The sequence below is a fragment of the Nerophis lumbriciformis genome, linkage group LG16, assembly GCF_033978685.3.
Source record: "Nerophis lumbriciformis linkage group LG16, RoL_Nlum_v2.1, whole genome shotgun sequence".
NCBI lineage: Eukaryota > Metazoa > Chordata > Actinopteri > Syngnathiformes > Syngnathidae > Nerophis > Nerophis lumbriciformis.
This window is the reverse complement of record NC_084563.2, coordinates 24114599-24137098: the sequence shown is the minus strand read 5'-3', so window position 1 is coordinate 24137098 and position 22500 is coordinate 24114599. Positions and strand designations below refer to the sequence as shown.

Below are 22500 nucleotides of genomic sequence, written 5' to 3'. Positions count from 1 at the left end.
CTTTAGTGACCCGCACCTTCACCCACAACTGTTTCATCAAAATTGATCAATACATTATTAATTGTAAACCATAGGGCTCCTCTCAGTTTTGATGACCCAAAAGGGTCTAAGTCATAACGTGTTAAAAATAAGTCATATATTAATATTTGTATCCATCCTTTACCAAAAGGTTTTTAGGGACCGCAATGTCCCTTTGGGACAAAGGACCCTATTGTAATTGTAAGGTTTTATTATTTTTATTCCGCCGCCTCTTTGAGCTGTAATTTGACCCCCTTAACATGCTTCAAAACTCACCATATTTGACACACACATCAGGACTGGCGAAAATTGCCATCTAATAAAAAAAACCAAACCCCAAAACTCAAAATTGCGCTCTACCGCCCCCTAGGAAAAAACACAGACAAAACTGCTTGTAACTTCCGTTAGGAATGTCATAGAGACATGAAACAAAAACCTCTATGTAGGTCAGACTTAGACCTAGCTTTCATACACTAACATCCTTCCGCAAAAATCAACAGGAAGTTGGCAATTCCCTCTTCAAAACAAAGTTTTGTAAAAACAAGTCACTTTTGCCTATTTGAGCTGTAATTTGACCCCCTTAACATGCTTCAAAACTCACCAAACTGGACACACACACAAGGACTGGCAAAAATTGCGATCTAATAAAAAAAAAACAACCCCAAAACTCAAAATTGCGCTCTAGCGCCCCCTAGAAAGAAAACTCAGACAAAACTGCTTGTAACTTCCAGTAGGAATGTCGTAGAGACATGAAACAAAAACCTCTATGTAGGTCTCACTTAGACCTACATTTCAGAAATTGACAACCTTCAGCAAAAATCAACAGGAAGTTGGCAATTCCCCCTTCAAAACAAAAGTTATGTAAAAACAGGTCACCTTTTTTCAAACATTATCTCCTCTGAGCGCGTTTGTCGTGTTGGCTTCAAACTAGCACAGGAGAGAGATTGAACCCTTCTGATTAAAACTTGACCAAAGAGTTTTAACTACTGCTCCGGTTTGGATTTTATGTGTCGTCAAAGTCGGTCCCGTCCATCGCTCCTTGCAGCTTTAATTTTAATTTATTTTTGTTATGCCCTTTTTTTTCTCCTTTTTTTTTTGACAAAACTTGTTTTTTAATAACAAAAACACAAAACACATTCAATATTTTCCCCGAAGCATTTTTCACAATAGAATATTTGATGCGAAGTAATTATAGCCTTAAATAGGTGAATAATTTATAACATTGCTCTTGATTATTATTTTTTGAACAATGACAGTTAAAAACAATAAAAATCACACCAAAGCTCCTAGGGACCCGAACGGGTCTTGATCATTGAAGTTTTAAAAATAAGTCCTGTATTACTTTCTTTACTTTTGTCCCAACACTGTTTATGACAAAAACACAGAATATGCAATATTTTCCCCAAAACATTTTTCAATATGAAATATTTGATGTAAAGTAGTTGGAGCCTTAAAAAAGGTAAATAATTAATTATAACTGCTATTGCTTTTGTAACATCAACCATTTCGACTCATTCACAACATTCAAGTCTTTTAACATTTCCCCCCAAAGTTCCCGCTTTTCCCCAAATTTCCATGAAATTCCCATTTGAAATGAATGGAACATTTTTCAAAGTTCATCAATTCCCACATTTTTTATCCGATTTCAAACCGTTTCAACTCCAAAATATTCAGCCTGTTCAAAATGGTGTGCTCTCCTTCAACAATTTAAAACAATTCTTGGACATTTTCCTCATTCAAAATGAATTGTCCCTTTTTTTAAACCCTTTTTTGACACTTTTTTCTGTTGACTACTCCTTCCACATTTTCCAACCCATTTCAACCGTTCCACCGTCAAAACATTCCTCTTAATCAGGACAAAAAAAACAAAGCTTTTTTTTTAACTGGAAAAATTCCCGGTTTTCCCGAAATTCCAGGAATTTCTCAATACCATTTCTCAATTAAAAATGTTACTACTTCCACATTTCCTCGACCGATTTTAAAAAATCCAACACCAACCATTTCGACTCATTCACAACATTCAAGTCTTTTAACATTTTACCCCCAAATTCCCGCTTTTCCCCAAATTTCCATGAAATTCCCATTGAAATGAATGAAACATTTTTCAAAGTTCATCAATTCCCACATTTTTTATCCGATTCAAACCGTTTCAACTCCAAAATATTCAGCCTGTTCAAAATGGTGTGCTCTCCTCCAACAATTTAGGAAAATTCCTTGACATTTTCCTCATTCAAAATGAATTGTCCCTTTTTTTCCAAACCCTTTTTTGACACGTTTTTCTGTTGACTACTCCTTCCACATTTTCCAACCCATTTCAACCGTTCCACCGTCAAAACATTCATCTTAATCAGGACAAAAAAACTAAGCTTTTTTTTTTTAACTGGAAAAATTCCCGATTTTCCCGAAATTCCAGGAATTTCTCAATACCATTTCTCAATTAAAAATGTTACTACTTCCACATTTCCTCGACCGATTTTAAAAAATCCAACACCAACCATTTCGACTCATTCACAACATTCAAGTCTTTTAACATTTTCCCCAAAATTCCCGCTTTTCCCCAAATTTCCATGAAATTCCCATTTGAAATGAATGGAACATTTTTCAAAGTTCCACAATTCCCACATTTTTTATCCGATTCAAACCGTTTCAACTCCAAAATATTCAGCCTGTTCAAAATGGTGTGCTCTCCTTCAACAATTTAAAAAAAATTCCTGGACATTTTCCCCATTCCAAATTGTCCATTTTTTTAACTTTCAACAATTCGCACATTTTTCAACTTATTCAAACCATTCCACCTTCAACACATTCAACTCATCCAACTAACACTTTCCCAAGTTCCAAACCAAATTCCGTTTTTTCCTGGAAATTCAAACTCTTCAACATTCAAACCATTCCAACATTCAAACCATTCCAACATTCAAACCATTCCAACATTCAAACTATTCCCACATTCAAACTATTCTTACTAGTATTTTTTCAACACTTTGGACTCTTTTGGAGAAAAATGTCTCTTTCCTGTGCATCCTCTCAGAGTCAACTGCTCAGAGTATTTCCCCATCTTCATCGCCACCTTGTGGACGTCTGGAGTCTTCTTCCACCAAGGTGACGTCACCTGCTCTCAGGTGTGCGCTGTAGACTGCATGATGTTGACTGTGTGCGTCTCAGGTGTGTCCTCGCTGTGCGGCCTGCTCTACCTGTACGCACGCCTGCGTTACTTCCAGGGCTACTGTCGGTCGCCGCAGCAACGGTGAGCAGTCAGTGATGGAGATGACCCTGAAAGTGAAGAGTTATCATTTTCATGTTGACAGGCTGGCGCCACTCTATTGGAGCGCTCGTGTGCTATGGCTGCTCATCGGCTTCTCCTGCGTCGGCGTCTGTGTGTGCTTGTGGCGAGTGTACGTGGGTGTGCACCTGGAACTAATAAAGGTTTGATGTGGTCGACTTTCAGGAAGTTTGTTTTCTTTGGAATAATGATTGACACCACCGACAATACTAAACTATCACAAAGTCATTGCACTTGTCACACCTGTGTGAAGTTTTATAATTACACTGCCTTCTTTGTTATTGTTAATATTAAAATTACACTGCCTTGCGTTTATTATTGTTAATATTAAAATTACCCTGCCTTGTGTTTATTATTAATATTAAAATTTCCCTGCCTTGTGTTTATTATTGCAAATATTAAAATTACACTGCCATGTGTTATTATTAAAATTACACTGCCATGTGTTATTATTATTAAAATTACACTGCCATGTGTTTATTAATATTAAAATTACACTGCCATGTGTTTTATTGTTAATATTAAAATGACACTGCCTTGTGTTTATTATTGCAAATAATAAAATTACACTGCCATGTGTTATTATTAAAATTACACTGCCATGTGTTATTATTAAAATTACACTGCCATGTGTTTATTAATATTAAAATTACACTGCCATGTGTTTTATTGTTAATATTAAAATGACACTGTCTTGTGTTTATTATTGCAAATATAATTACACTGCCATGTGTTTATTATTGCAAGTATTAAAATTACACTGCCTTGTGTTTATTATCAAAATTACAATGCCTTGTGTTCATTATTGTTAATATTAAAATTACACTGCCTTGTGTTTATTATTGCAAACATTAAAATTACTCTGCCTTATTGCAAATATTAAGATTACAATGCCATGTGTTAATATTAAAATTACACTGCCTTGTGTTTATTATTGCCAATAAAATGACACTGCCTTGTGTTTATGCAAATATTAAAATCACCCTGTCTTGTGTTTATTATTGCAAATATTAAAATGACACTGCCTTATAACTGCAAATATTAAAATGACACTGCCTTGTGTTATTGCAAATATTAAAATGACACTGCCTTGTGTTTATTATTGCAAATATTAAAATTGCACTGCCTTGTGTTTAATGTTCATAGTAAAATAACACTGCCTTGTGTTTATCATTGCAAATGTTAAAATTACACTGCAATGTGTTTAATATTGTTAATATCAAAATTACACGGCCTTGTTTATTATTGCAAATATTAAAATTACACTGCAATGTGTTTAATATTGTTAATATTAAAATTACACGGCCTTGTTTATTATTGCAAATATTAAAATTACACTATTTGTTTATTGCAAATATTAAAGTTACACTGGCATGTGTTAAAGTTACACTGTCATTTGCTTATCATTGCAAATTTGACATTACTGTTTGTTTCTCCTGCAGAATGTTTCATAGTTTATTAACGTGTTATTATCCATAACCAGACCCCCCAAATGTGTCAATCTCCCCAAACTTGTTCCAATCGTTTGTGCTGCAAATTGTATTTGTCTAATATAGTTTTATAACGTTGTATAGTTATTAACTTGTAACTAACGTGTTATTATTTATAACAGCCTCACAACCATGTCAAAATCTCCCATTCGTTTGTGCTGCAAAACGTTTTGTTTATTGTAGATTTTCAGTTATTACCGTGTTATTGTTCATAAGTAGCATCAAAACTATAATAGACAAAACAGAGTGATGAATATGTTTGAGCCACAACGACCCCTAGCGGTGACCTGAGTACTGCAGCCCCATGTGTGGAATGTGTCGCGTGTCTATTTCCATCGCGCGTGCAGCAGTTGTTTGCGTCACTTCAAACTTTCCACGTGACAACAGCTGCTTTCTTCCCCCACGCCGTGATGTCATCAACGCAGCCAACTGTAAAAACAAGAAAAAACCAGTGTTGCCTGTCCAGCAAACACCCACTAAACTCTGCACACTGCTGACTGTAATGACGCTCTTCCGCCGCTGGGGGCGCGATTCAACTCGTGCCTTTCACGTGGTTTTAATGTTTTTTTTATGCCGTTAGCGGTCATTTAAAAGAAGGAAACATTTTTTTTTACTGAGGTACTTGTCAGTTCCACTCGTTATTTTCATGGATTAAAGGAGAACACCCAGACACTTTTCTACTTTTGTCGGCATGCTGGATTTTTTTGAATTTACAACCCAGCCTCGCTACTGCGCATGTCCGTGTGTGAACCACTGGTGCATTTAATGATAGTGGGAAAGTATCATCAACGCATCCTGCACAGTGATTTTTTGTTGTTGTATTTTATTCCCTAAGTTGGGTCAAATTACAGGACTGTCCTGATTTTAGCAAATTATTTATGTAAATAATTTTAAAGTTAGAGTCAATCAACGGCGTGACGTTTTTCTTTAGTAGTTTTCAAACCTCGGAAGTTCCCCAGCGGTCCGGAAGCTGAAGTTCACAAAGTGTCTTTGAACCCCTCAGCGGCTCGAGCCGGGCGGGCTGTTTGTTGAGGAACTTTTGCGGCGATTGTTTGATGCTTGGCAACTTTTCAGCCGAGGAGGTTGAAGGAAAACAAAGACGACGCGGCACAAGAAGGCGTCGAGCGCAGCCTGAGAAGAGCGGCTTCACGGCGGAGGGGAAGGCATGGGCTGCGGCCACAGCAAGGTGAGCCCGCCCGACGGCGACCGCAGCACCGAGGCCGAAGACCCACCGGCCTGGTGCTTTGCGACCTACCCATACACTCTACTTTATTATAAACATACACACTCTACATTAATACAAACATACACACACTACATTATTTTGCACAAAACATACACACTCTATATTAATATAAACACACACACTGCATTATTTTGCACTAAACATACACACTCTATATTAATATAAACACACACACTACATTATTTTGCACTAAACATACACACACTGCATTATTTTGTACTAAACATACACACTTTACATTAATATAAACATACACATTCTATATTAATATAAACATACACACTACATTATTTTGCACAAAACATACACACTCTATATTAATATAAACACACACACTACATTATTTTGCACTAAACGTACACACACTGCATTATTTTGCACTAAACATACACACTTTACATCAATATAAACATACACATTCTATATTAATATAAACATACACACTACATTATTTTGCACTAAACATACACACTCTACATCAATATAAACATACACACTCTATATTAATATAAACATACACTCATTACATTATTTTGCACTAAACATACACACTCTACATTAATATAAAAATACACACACTACATTATTTTGCACTAAACATACACACACTGCATTATTTTGCACTAAACATACACACTCTACATTAATATAAACATACACACTATATTAATATAAACATACACACACTACATTATTTTGCACTAAACATACACACTCTACATTAATATAAACATACACACACTACATTATTTTGCACTAAACATACACACTCTACATTAATATAAACATACACACACACTACATTATTTTGCACTAAACCTACACACTATACATTATTTTGCACTAAATATACACACACACAACTATTATTTTACACTAAACACACATTATTTTGCACTAAACACATACAATACATTATTTAACACTGAACACATACAATATATTTTACACTAAACACATTTAATACATTATTTTACACTAAACACACATACATTACTTTTCACTAAACACACAATTATTATTTTGCATGAAACTACATTATTTTACACTAAACACTACATTATTTTGCACTAAACATACACACTCTACTTTATTATAAACATACACACTCTGCATTAATATAAACATACACACTATATTAATACAAACATACACACACTACATTATTTTGCACTAAACATACACACTCTACTTTATTATAAACATACACACTCTGCATTAATATAAACATACACACTCTATATTAATATAAACATACACACACTACATTATTTTGCACTAAACATACACACTCTACATTAATGTAAACATACACACATTACATTATTTTGCACTAAACATACACACACTACATTAATATAAACATACACACAATACATTATTTTGCACTAAACATACACACTCTACATTAATATAAACATACACACACTACATTATTTTGCACTAAACGTACACACTCTACATCAATATAAACATACACACTCTATATTAATATAAACATACACTCATTACATTATTTTGCACTAAACATACACACTCTACATTAATATAAACATACACACACTACATTATTTTGCACTAAACATACACACTCTATATTAATATAAACATACACACTCTATATTAATACAAACATACACACACAACATTATTTTGCACTAAACATACACACTCTATATTAATATAAACATACACTACATTATTTTGCACTAAACATACACACTCTACATTAATATAAACATACACACACTACATTATTTTGCACTAAACATACACACTCTACATTAATATAAACACACACACACTACATTATTTTGCACTAAACATACACACTCTACATTAATATAAACATACACACACACACTACATTATTTTGCAGTAAACATACACACTCTACATTAATATAAACATACACACACTACATTATTTTGCACTAAACATACACACTCTACATTAATATAAACATACACACACACTACATTATTTTGCACTAAACCTACACACTCTACATTATTAAAAACATACACACTATACATTATTTTGCACTAAATATACACACACACACAACTATTATTTTACACTAAACACACATAATTTTGCACTAAACACATACAATACATTATTTAACACTGAACACATACAATATATTTTACACTAAACACATTTAATACATTATTTTACACTAAACACACATACATTACTTTTCACTAAACACACAATTATTATTTTGCATGAAACTACATTATTTTACACTAAACACTACATTATTTTGCACCAAACATACACACTCTACTTTATTATAAACATACACACTCTGCATTAATATAAACATACACACTATATTAATATAAACATACACACACTACATTATTTTGCACTAAACATACACACTCTACTTTATTATAAACATACACACTCTGCATTAATATTAACATACATACTCTATATTAATATAAACATACACACACTACATTATTTTGCACTAAACATACACACTCTACATTAATGTAAACATACACACACTACATTATTTTGCACTAAACATACACACTACATTAATATAAACATACACACAATACATTATTTTGCACTAAACATACACACTCTACATTAATATAAACATACACACACTACATTATTTTGCACTAAACATACACACTCTACTTTATTATAAACATACACACTCTGCATTAATATAAACATACACACTCTACTTTATTATAAACATACACACTCTGCATTAATATAAACCTACACACTCTATATTAATATAAACATACACACTACAATATTTTTCACTAAACATACACACACTACATTATTTTTCACTAAACATACACACTCTACATTAATATAAACATACACACACATTATTTTGCACTAAGCATACACACTACATTAATATAAACATACACACACACTACATTATTTTGCACTAAACATACACACTTTACATTATTAAAAACATGCACACTATACCCTACACACAACACTATGTTACTAGTACCGGTACCACAGTAAATACCCCACTAAACACCACCCTTCTACACTACAGTAAACACGACATAAACACAACACCATTGCTACAGTAAACATAAACACTACACACAATGCTACAAAACTAGTACTACAGTAAATTCCACACTAAACACCACCCTTCTACACTAGCGTAAACACTACAAACACACCCTCCATTACTAGTACTACAGTAAATACCACCCTTCTACACTCGAGTAAATACTACACACACCACTACATTACTAGTACTGCAGTAAATACCACACTAAACACCACCCTTCTACACGAGAGTAAAGACTACACACACCACTACATTACTAGTACTACAGTAAATATTACACTAAACACCACCCTTTTACATTACAGTAAACACTACACACACACCACTACATTACTAGTACTACAGTAAATACCACACTAAACACCACCCTTCTATACTCGAGTAAACACTACACACACCACTACATTACTAGTACTACAGTAAATACCACACTAAACACCACCCTTCTACACTAGAGTAAAGACTACACACACCACTACATTACTAGTACTACAGTAAATATTACACTAAACACCACCCTTTTACATTACAGTAAACACTACACACACACAACTACATTACTAGTACTACAGTAAATACCACACTAAACACCACCCTTCTACACTAGAGTAAACACTACACACACCACTACATTACTAGTACTGCAGTAAATACCACACTAAACACGACCCTTCTATACTCGAGTAAACACTACACACACCACTACATTACTAGTACTACAGTAAATACCACACTAAACACCACCCTCCTACACTAGAGTAAAGACTACACACACCACTACATTACTAGTACTACAGTAAATATTACACTAAACACCACCCTTTTACATTACAGTAAACACTACACACACACCACTACATTACTAGTACTACAGTAAATACCACACTAAACACCACCCTTCTACACTAGAGTAAACACTACACACACCACTACATTACTAGTACTGCAGTAAATATTACACTAAACACCACCCTTCTACACTAGAGTAAACACTACACACACCACTACAAAACTAATGCTGCAGTAAATACCACACTAAACACCACCCTTCTAAACTAGCATAAACACTACACACACCACTACATTACTAGTACTACAGTAAATACCACCCTTCTACACTTGAGTAAACACTACACACACCACTACATTACTAGTACTACAGTAAATACCACACTAAACACCACCCTTCTACACTAGAGTAAAGACTACACACACCACTACATTACTAGTACTACAGTAAATATTACACTAAACACCACCCTTTTACATTACAGTAAACACTACACACACACCACTACATTACTAGTACTACAGTAAATACCACACTAAACCCCACCCTTCTACACGAGAGTAAAGACTACACACACCACTACATTACTAGTACTACAGTAAATATTACATTAAACACCACCCTTTTACATCACAGGAAACACTACACACACACCACTACATTACTAGTACTACAGTAAATACCACACTAAACTCCACCCTTCTACACTAGAGTAAACACTACACACACCACTACATTACTAGTACTAAAGTAAATACCACACTTCTACACTCGAGTAAACACTACACACACCACTACATTACTAGTACTACAGTAAATACCACACTAAACACCACCCTTCTACACTAGAGTAAACACTACACACACCACTACATTACTAGTACTACAGTAAACACCACCCTTCTACACTAGAGTAAACACTACACACACCACTACATTGCTAGTACTGCAGTAAATACCACACTAAACACGACCCTTCTACACGAGAGTAAACACTACACACACCACTACATTACTAGTACTGCAGTAAATACCACACTAAACACCACCTTTCTACACTACAGTAAACACTACACACACCACTAAATTACACTTACACTACTACACAACACATATTACATTACACTTACACTACTACACAACACAAATTACATTACACTTATACTACTACACAACACAAATGACATTACACTACTACACAACACAAATTACTCTACACTTACATTACTACACAACAAAAATGACATTACACTTACACTACTACTCAACACAAATGACATTACACTACTACGCAACACAAATTACTCTACACTTACATCACTACACAACTAAAATTACATTACACTTACACTACTACACAACACAAATTACACTACACTCACTGCTACACAACACAAATTACATTACACCTATACTGTTGTATGACACATTACATTACACTTACACTACTACACAACACAAATTACACTTACGCTACTACACAACACAAAATACTCTACACTTACACTACTACACAACACAAATTACTTTACACTTACACTACTACACAACACAAATTACATTACACTTACACTACTACACAACACAAATGACATCACACTTACATAACACAAATTACATTACACTCACACAACACAAATTACATTACACTACTACACATTACAAATTACATTATACTTAGACTACTACACAACACAAATTACATTACACTTGAGCAACACAAATGACATTACACTTACACAACACACATGACATTACAGTTACACTACTACACAACACAAATGACATTACACTTACACAACACAAATGACATTACACTTACACTACTACTCAACACAAATGACATTACACTTACACAACACAAATGACATTACACTACTGCACAACACAAATGACATTACACTACTACATAACACAAATGACATTACTCTTACATAAAACAAATGACATTACACTACTACACAACACAAATTTCTCTACACTTACACTACTACACAACAAAAATGACATTACACTTACACTACTACTCAACACAAATGACATTACACTACTACACAACACAAATTACTCTACACTTACATCACTACACCACTAAAATTACATTACACTTACACTACTACACAACACAAATTACATTACACTCACTGCTACACAACACCAATTACATTACACTTATACTGCTGTATGACACATTACATTACACTTACACTACTACACAACACAAATTACTTTACACTTACACTACTACACAACACAAATTACATTACACTTACACTACTACACATCACACATGACATCACACTTACATAACACAAATGACATTACACTCACACAACACAAATGACATTACACTACTACACATTACAAATTACATTATATTTAGACTACTACACAACACAAATTACATTACACTTGAGCAACACAAATGACATTACACTTACACAACACACATGACATTACAGTTACACTACTACACAACACAAATGACATTACACTTGCACAACACAAATGACAATACACTTACACTACTACACAACACAAATGACATTACACTTACACAACACAAATGACATTACACTTACACAACACAAATGACATTACTCTTACATAAAACAAATGACATTACACTACTACACAACACAAATGACATTAGACTTACACAACACAAATGACATTACACTTACACAACACAAATGACATTACTCTTACATAAAACAAATGACATTACACTTACACAACACAAATGACATTACACTTACACAACACAAATGACATTACTCTTACATAAAACAAATGACATTACACTACTACACAACACAAATGACATTACACTACTACACAACACAAATTACATTACACTTACACAACACAAATTACATTACACTTGCACCACACAAATTACATTACACTACTACACAACACAAATTACATTACAATTACATAACACAAATGACATTACACTCACACAACACAAATGACATTACACTTAAATCAAACAAATGACATTACACTACTACACAACACAAATGACATTACACTTACACAACACAAATAACATTACACTTACACAACACACATGACATTACACTTACACTACTACACAACACAAATCACATTACACTTACACTACCACACAACACAAATGACATTACACTACTACACAACACAAATGACATTACACTACTACATAGCACAAATGACATTACACTTGCATCAAACAAATGACATTACACTACTACACAACACAAATGGCATTACACTACTACATAGCACAAATTACATTACACTTACATCAAACAAATGACATTACACTACTACACAACACAAATGACATTACACTTACACAACACAAATGACATTACACTTACCTCACCACACAACACAAATGACATTTCACTACTACACAACACAAATGACATTACACTTACACAACACAAATGACATTACACTTACACTACCACACAACACAAATGACATTACACTACTACACAACACAAATGACATTACACTACTACATAGCACAAATTACATTACACTTACATCAAGCAAATTACACTACACTACTACACAACACAAATGACATTACACTTACACAACACAAATTACATGACACTTGCACAACACGAATGACATTACACTACTACACAACACAAATGACATTACACTTACACAACACAAATGACATTACACTTACACAACACAAATTACATTACACTTACACTACTACACAACACAAATGACATTATACTACTACACAACACAAATGACATTACACTTACACTACCAGACAACACAAATGACATTACACTACTACACAACACAAATGACATTACACTACCACACAACACAAATGACATTACACTACTACACAACACAAACGACATTACACTTACACAACACAAATGACATTACACTTACATAACACAAATGACATTACAATCACACAAAACAAATGACATTACACTTACAATACCACACGACACAAATGACATTACACTACTACACAACCCAAATGACATTACACTTACACAACACAAAGGACATTACTCTATTACACAACACAAATGACATTACACTTACACAACACAAATGACATTACACTACTACACAACACAAATTACATTGCACTTACACAACACAAATTACATTCCATTCACAACACAAATGACATTACACTACTACACAATACAAATTACATTACACTTACACAACACAAATTACATTACACGTATACAACACACATGACATTACACTTACACAACACAAATGACATTACACTTACACTACTACACAGCACAAATGACATTACACTACTACACAACACAAATTACATTACACTACTACACAACACAAATGACATTACACTTACACTACTACACAACACAAATTACATTACACTACTGCATAACACAAATGACATTACACTACTACACAACACAAATGACATTACACTTACACTACTACATAACACAAATGACATTACACTACTGCATAACAAATATGACATTACACTACTCCACAACACAAATGACATTACACTACTACACAACACAAATGACATTACACTACTACATAGCACAAATTACATTACACTTACATCAAGCAAATTACACTACACTACTACACAACACAAATGACATTACACTTACACAACACAAATTACATTACACTTGCACAACACAAATGACATTACACTACTACACAACACAAATGACATTACACTTACACAACACAAATGACATTACACTTACACTACCACACAACACAAATGACATTACACTACTACACAACACAAATGACATTACACTACTACATAGCACAAATTACATTACACTTACATCAAGCAAATTACACTACACTACTACACAACACAAATGACATTACACTTACACAACACAAATTACATTACACTTGCACAACACAAATGACATTACACTACTACACAACACAAATGACATTACACTTACACAACACAAATGACATTACACTTACACAACACAAATTACATTACACTTACACTACTACACAACACAAATGACATTACACTTATACTACTACACAACACAAATGACATTACACTTCTACACAACACAAATGACATTACACTACTACACAACATTGACATTACACTGATACACAACACAATGACATTACACTTACACTACCACACAACACAAATTACATTACACTTACACAACACAAATGACATTACACTTACACTACCACACAACACAAATGACATTACACTTACACTACTACACAACACAAATTACATTACACTTACCGGTACACTACTACACAACACAAATGACATTACACTTACACTACCACACAATACAAATGACATTACACTACTACACAACACAAATGACATTACACTACTACACAACACTAATGACATTACACTAATACACAACACAAATGACATTACACTTACACTACCACACAACACAAATGACATTACACTACTACACAACACAAATTACATTACACTTACACAACACTAAGGACATTACTCTACTACACAACACAAATTACATTACACTTACACAACACAAATGACATTACACTACTATACAACACAAATTACATTACACTTACATAACACAAATTACATTCCACTCACACAACACAAATTACATTACACTACTACACAATACAAGTTACATTGCACTTACACAACACAAATTACATGACACTTATACAACACACATGACATTACACTTACGCAACACAAATGACATTACACTAACACTACTGCACAACACAAATGAAATTACACTACTACACAACACAAATGACATTACACTACTACACAACACAAATGACATTACACTTACACTACCAGACAACACAAATGACATTACACTACTACACAACACAAATGACATTACACTACCACACAACACAAATGACATTACACTACTACACAACACAAACGACATTACACTTACACAACACAAATGACATTACACTTACATAACACAAATGACATTACAATCACACAAAACAAATGACATTACACTTACAATACCACACGACACAAATGACATTACACTACTACACAACCCAAATTACATTACACTTACACAACACAAAGGACATTACTCTATTACACAACACAAATGACATTACACTTACACAACACAAATGACATTACACTACTACACAACACAAATTACATTGCACTTACACAACACAAATGACATTCCACTCACAACACAAATGACATTACACTACTACACAACACAAATGACATTACACTTACACAACACAAATGACATTACACTTACACTACCACACAACACAAATGACATTACACTACTACACAACACAAATGACATTACACTACTACATAGCACAAATTACATTACACTTACATCAAGCAAATTACACTACACTACTACACAACACAAATGACATTACACTTACACAACACAAATTACATTACACTTGCACAACACAAATGACATTACACTACTACACAACACAAATGACATTACACTTACACAACACAAATGACATTACACTTACACAACACAAATTACATTACACTTACACTACTACACAACACAAATGACATTACACTTATACTACTACACAACACAAATGACATTACACTTCTACACAACACAAATGACATTACACTACTACACAACATTGACATTACACTGATACACAACACAATGACATTACACTTACACTACCACACAACACAAATTACATTACACTTACACAACACAAATTACATTACACTTACACAACACAAATGACATTACACTTACACTACCACACAACACAAATGACATTACACTTACACTACTACACAACACAAATTACATTACACTTACACTACTACACAACACAAATGACATTACACTTACACTACCACACAATACAAATGACATTACACTACTACACAACACAATGACATTACACTACTACACAACACTAATGACATTACACTAATACACAACACAAATGACATTACACTTACACTACCACACAACACAAATGACATTACACTACTACACAACACAAATTACATTACACTTACACAACACTAAGGACATTACTCTACTACACAACACAAATTACATTACACTTACACAACACAAATGACATTACACTACTATACAACACAAATTACATTACACTTACATAACACAAATTACATTCCACTCACACAACACAAATTACATTACACTACTACACAATACAAGTTACATTGCACTTACACAACACAAATTACATGACACTTATACAACACACATGACATTACACTTACACAACACAAATGACATTACACTAACACTACTGCACAACACAAATGAAATTACACTACTACACAACACAAATGACATTACACTACTACACAACACAAATGACATTACACTTACACTACCAGACAACACAAATGACATTACACTACTACACAACACAAATGACATTACACTACCACACAACACAAATGACATTACACTACTACACAACACAAACGACATTACACTTACACAACACAAATGACATTACACTTACATAACACAAATGACATTACAATCACACAAAACAAATGACATTACACTTACAATACCACACGACACAAATGACATTACACTACTACACAACCCAAATTACATTACACTTACACAACACAAAGGACATTACTCTATTACACAACACAAATGACATTACACTTACACAACACAAATGACATTACACTACTACACAACACAAATTACATTGCACTTACACAACACAAATTACATTCCACTCACAACACAAATGACATTACACTACTACACAATACAAATTACATTACACTTACACAACACAAATTACATTACACGTATACAACACACATGACATTACACTTACACAACACAAATTACATTACACTTACACTACTACACAGCACAAATGACATTACACTACTACACAACACAAATTACATTACACTACTACACAACACAAATGACATTACACTTACACTACTACACAACACAAATGACATTACACTACTGCATAACACAAATGACATTACACTACTACACAACACAAATGACATTACACTTACACTACTACATAACACAAATGACATTACACTACTGCATAACAAATATGACATTACACTACTCCACAACACAAATGACATTACACTACTGCACAACACAAATGACATTACACTACTACACAACACAAATGACATTACACTTGCACAACACAAATGAGCACAGTGTAATGACAACAAGGTGTCAGTGAAAGTCAGGCCAAGTTAGACTTGAGTCAACATGTGGTTCCAATCTGGTTCTAGTGTGAATGCCCTGGCTGACATCACTTGTTGGTATTTTTACTAATGTGACACTTCCTTGCTTTTTTAATTCGGACGTCCATCATCTGGTGAATGTTTGCTTTTCCGTCAGCGTGTGCTGACCTCAGCAGCGATGTCATGGTCACATGGTCGGGTGCGGTCCAATCAGAGACGAGGACAGCCATGTAAAAAAAACAAGCAGTCCAAACCTGTTGAGTCCCTGGGCTCTCATGCCCTGAGCAGAGCTTCTTACGTAACGTCCAACAAGCTTTGATGATCTCAGAATAGAAATGTTATCTCTTTAATTGGATTTCTTGCTGTCAGCGTTTTAGTCAGCATAGCAGCTAGCTTAGTGACGCTAAGGAGCTGGGATCGTGTCAGGAATATGGTGTTTACCGACTATGGTGTTTACTTGGTGACTTGTCAGGAATATGGTGTTTACTTGGTGACTTGTCAGGAATATGGTGTTTAGTTGGTGACTTGTCAGGAATATGGTGTTTAGTTGGTGACTTGTCAGGAATATGGTGTTTACTTGGTGACTTGTCAGGAATATGGTGTTTAGTTGGTGACTTGTCAGGAATATGGTGTTTAGTTGGTGACTTGTCAGGAATATGGTGTTTACTTGGTGACTTGTCAGGAATATGGTGTTTACTTGGTGACTTGTCAGAAATATGGTGTTTACTTGTCAGGACTATGGTGTTTACTTGGTGACTTGTCAGGAATATGGTGTTTACTTGTCAGGACTATGGTGTTTAGTTGGTGACTTGTCAGGAATATGGTGTTTAGTTGGTGACTTGTCAGGAATATGGTGTTTACTTGGTGACTTGTCAGGAATATGGTGTTTACTTGGTGACTTGTCAGAAATATGGTGTTTACTTGGTGACTTGTCAGGAATATGGTGTTTACTTGGTGACTTGTCAGGAATATGGTGTTTACTTGTCAGGACTATGGTGTTTACTTGGTGACTTGTCAGGAATATGGTGTTTAGTTGGTGACTTGTCAGGAATATGGTGTTTAGTTGGTGACTTGTCAGGAATATGGTGTTTACTTGGTGACTTGTCAGGAATATGGTGTTTACTTGTCAGGACTATGGTGTTTACTTGGTGACTTGTCAGGACTATGGTGTTTACTTGGTGACTTGTCAGGAATATGGTGTTTACTTGGTGACTTGTCAGGAAAATGGTGTTTACTTGTCAGGAATATGGTGTTTACTTGGTGACTTGTCAGGAATATGGTGTTTACTTGGTGACTTGTCAGGAATATGGTGTTTACTTGTCAGGACTATGGTGTTTACTTGGTGACTTGTCAGGACTATGGTGTTTACTTGGTGACTTGTCAGGAATATGGTGTTTACTTGGTGGCTTGTCAGGAATATGGTGTTTACTTGTCAGGACTATGGTGTTTACTTGGTGACTTGTCAGGAATATGGTGTTTACTTGGTGACTTGTCAGGAATATGGTGTTTACTTGTCAGGACTATGGTGTTTACTTGGTGACTTGTCAGGAATATGGTGTTTACTTGGTGACTTGGTCATCATTGATTCATTGTCTTTCTTCCCCCAGAAGAAAAGTAAGAAAGGCAACAAGTCCACCAAAGATGGAGGTCAGTGTGTGTTTAATGTTTTGTTGACCAGCAAACATTTAGATGGTGACGACTTCCTGTCACATGACACAGTTGCTGTCACGCCTCAACAATGACTGACTTTATATCGGGGGTGTCCAAACTTTTTCCGTTGTGGGCCGCACACTGAAAAATGAAACCATGCGGCGGGCATTTTTGCTATTTTTCATTTTCAGTACCAATCCAATATTTATCTATCAGAATCAGCTTTATTAGCCAAGTATGTTTAACACACAAGTACATTTAGACACCAAGTAATGAACTACAAATGTAAACAAGTACTTCAATAACTAATAAGTGTTAATAAGTAATAGTGCAGTGGTGAATAGAGCAAAGTAAACACTGGCAGATTAGGACCCCAAGACCCAAAAGGGTCTTGCTTTTGATGAATTTTTGAACAATTAAATTTGTTTAAATTAGGGCTGAAACGACGCGTCGACGTAGTCGACGTCATCGGTTACGTAAATACGTCGAGGACATTTTTGTTCGTCGACGCGTCGCATATTTACGTCACACTACCGTCATGGCGGAGCGCAAAGCAGACGATGCGAGCGAGGGGAAAAAAGCACGCCAAAAGTCGTCAAAAGTGTGGGAGTATTTCAATAAACGGCCTAAGAAGAAACGCTACTTTTACTCCGCTACTTTTATCTACATTTAGCTCGCTACTCGCTACTAATTTTTATCGATCTGTTAATGCACTCTTTGTTTGTTTTGGTCTGTCAGACAGACCTTCAAAGTGCCTGCCTTACTGGTGACGTTTCACTTCGTTCCACCAATCAGATGCAGTCACTGGTGATGTTGGACCAATCAAACAGAGCCAGGGGTCACATGACCTGACTGGCTCCGAGCTAACTTCGGGTGTTACCATTTAGTGGTCAATTGTACGGAATATGTACTGTACTGTGCAATCTACTAATAAAAGTTCCAATCAATCAATCAAAAGTGTGAAGGAAAAAAGACCCTTTTTTTATTTCAACCGTAAAGACTGACTGCACAGTTCCTGTCTTCACAATAAAAGTCCCGCTCCATCGCGCCTGCGCTTTCAAAATAAGAGTCTCCGAAAGCCAGCGCAAACAAGCTAGCAAGCTACGGAGTTTGCCGCCAATGTATTTCTTGTAAAGGGTATAAAAACGAATATGGAAGGTGGACAAATAAGATGCCAAATAACAACCACTTTCATGTGGTATTAGACAGAAAGGAGGAACTTTTTTTCTCCTCCATTTGAAAACGTGGACGTTACCAGCACTGCTTCCTGATTACAATCAATGCAAGTCATCAGAATCAGGTAATACACCAACTTATATTCTTGTCTTCATGAAAGAAAGGAATCTATATGTTAAACATGCATGTATAATTATTAAAACACCTTTAACATGTAAACAAAAACGGCAAAATAAATAAATATAAATTATATACTGTATATATCAATGTATATATATATATATATATATATGATATGTGTGTGTATGTTACTCAGTACTTGAGTAGTTTTTTCACAACATTCTTTTTACTTTTACTCAAGTAAATATTTGGGTGACTACTCCTTACTTTTACTTGAGTAATAAATCTCTAAAGTAACAGTACTCTTACTTGAGTACAATTTCTGGCTACTCTACCCACCTCTGCTAATAATGTTGTTGTATGCACACTGTGTCGAGCGGAAATGGCCTATCATAGCAGCACAACGGCAGCGTTCTTGCCATCACCATCAACTAGTCAATCGTCCGCGTGAGTATACGTTGTCATCATTACACAAAAACATGAATGTGTCATTTGTATCTGCGTTGTAAATTCATAAACTAAAGCACCGTTTTGCTCTGAGAGGAGAGTTTGGCGTGCCTGTTCAGTGTTTACAAAGACGCGCTCCTCTTTAACGCTAACGTTAATTAGTTGTGCAAATACCTTTTACAACATTAACAATTACGTATACTATGTACAAACGAACAATTAACTTTCACTTTAATCATACTATCATTGTTGTGTTATTAAGCAAAATAAGCAAAAGTTTTACTTTTGTTGAAATGTTTACACTGTTGTTACAGAATATTTCGTTTTGCACTTTTTTGTATTGGATGTTTATCTTTATTTTTGCACATTTTAGCAAATAAGCAATACTTTTACTTTTGTTGAAATGTTTACACTGTTGTTACAGAATATTTCCGTTTTGCACTTTTTTGAATTGGATGTTTATCTTTATTTTTGCACATTTTAAAGCAAAATAAGCAATACTTTTACTTTTGAAATGCTTATACTATTGCAGAATATTAAGATTTGCACTGGATGTTTACTTTTATATTTGCACATTAAAAGCAAATAAGCTACTTTTAATTTTGTTAAATGTTTACATTGTTACAGAATATTTTGTCATGTTGTTGTCAATGTTGACTGAGTGGCCATACTTTTTTTTTTGTAAATAAAAGCCATGCCTTTTGAAAAAACTGGCCTACATTTATTTTTTCATCTTCATTTTAAATAAAAAAAATAATTGGTAAAAGGAAAAATAATCTATAGATTAATCGAAAAAAAATAATCTATAGATTAACCGAAAAAATAATCTATAGATTAATCGATAGAAAAATAATCGTTAGCTGCAGCCTTAGTTTAAATATCACATTAAAGGTTTTGGAGACCCCAAAGGGTCTCAATCATTAAAGTGTTAAAAA

General features: G+C 34.3%; 2 protein-coding genes across 3 annotated transcripts in view; both read left to right on the top strand.

Annotated features, from left to right (window-relative positions):
- The window catches only part of ltc4s (leukotriene C4 synthase), a 3759-nt gene extending 309 nt beyond the window's left edge, over nt 1-3450 (top strand). The window contains exons 3-5 of the mRNA XM_061977263.2: nt 3050-3120; nt 3184-3265; nt 3327-3450. Of these exons, the coding sequence (XP_061833247.1) occupies nt 3050-3120; nt 3184-3265; nt 3327-3450 (277 nt within the window). The remainder of the gene's footprint in view (nt 1-3049; nt 3121-3183; nt 3266-3326) is intronic.
- Nucleotides 3451-5577: 2127 nt separating this feature from the next.
- Nucleotides 5578-22500, top strand: part of ccdc69 (coiled-coil domain containing 69) — a 43481-nt gene continuing 26558 nt past the window's right edge. Inside the window, exons 1-2 of one of the 2 annotated variants that reach the window (XM_061976834.2) lie at nt 5578-5977; nt 19783-19819. In XM_061976834.2, the coding sequence (XP_061832818.2) occupies nt 5957-5977; nt 19783-19819 (58 nt within the window). In that variant the 5' untranslated portion in view covers nt 5578-5956. Of the gene's footprint in view, nt 5978-19779; nt 19820-22500 lie in introns of both variants that reach the window. The other variant, XM_061976833.2, reaches the window with a different exon arrangement.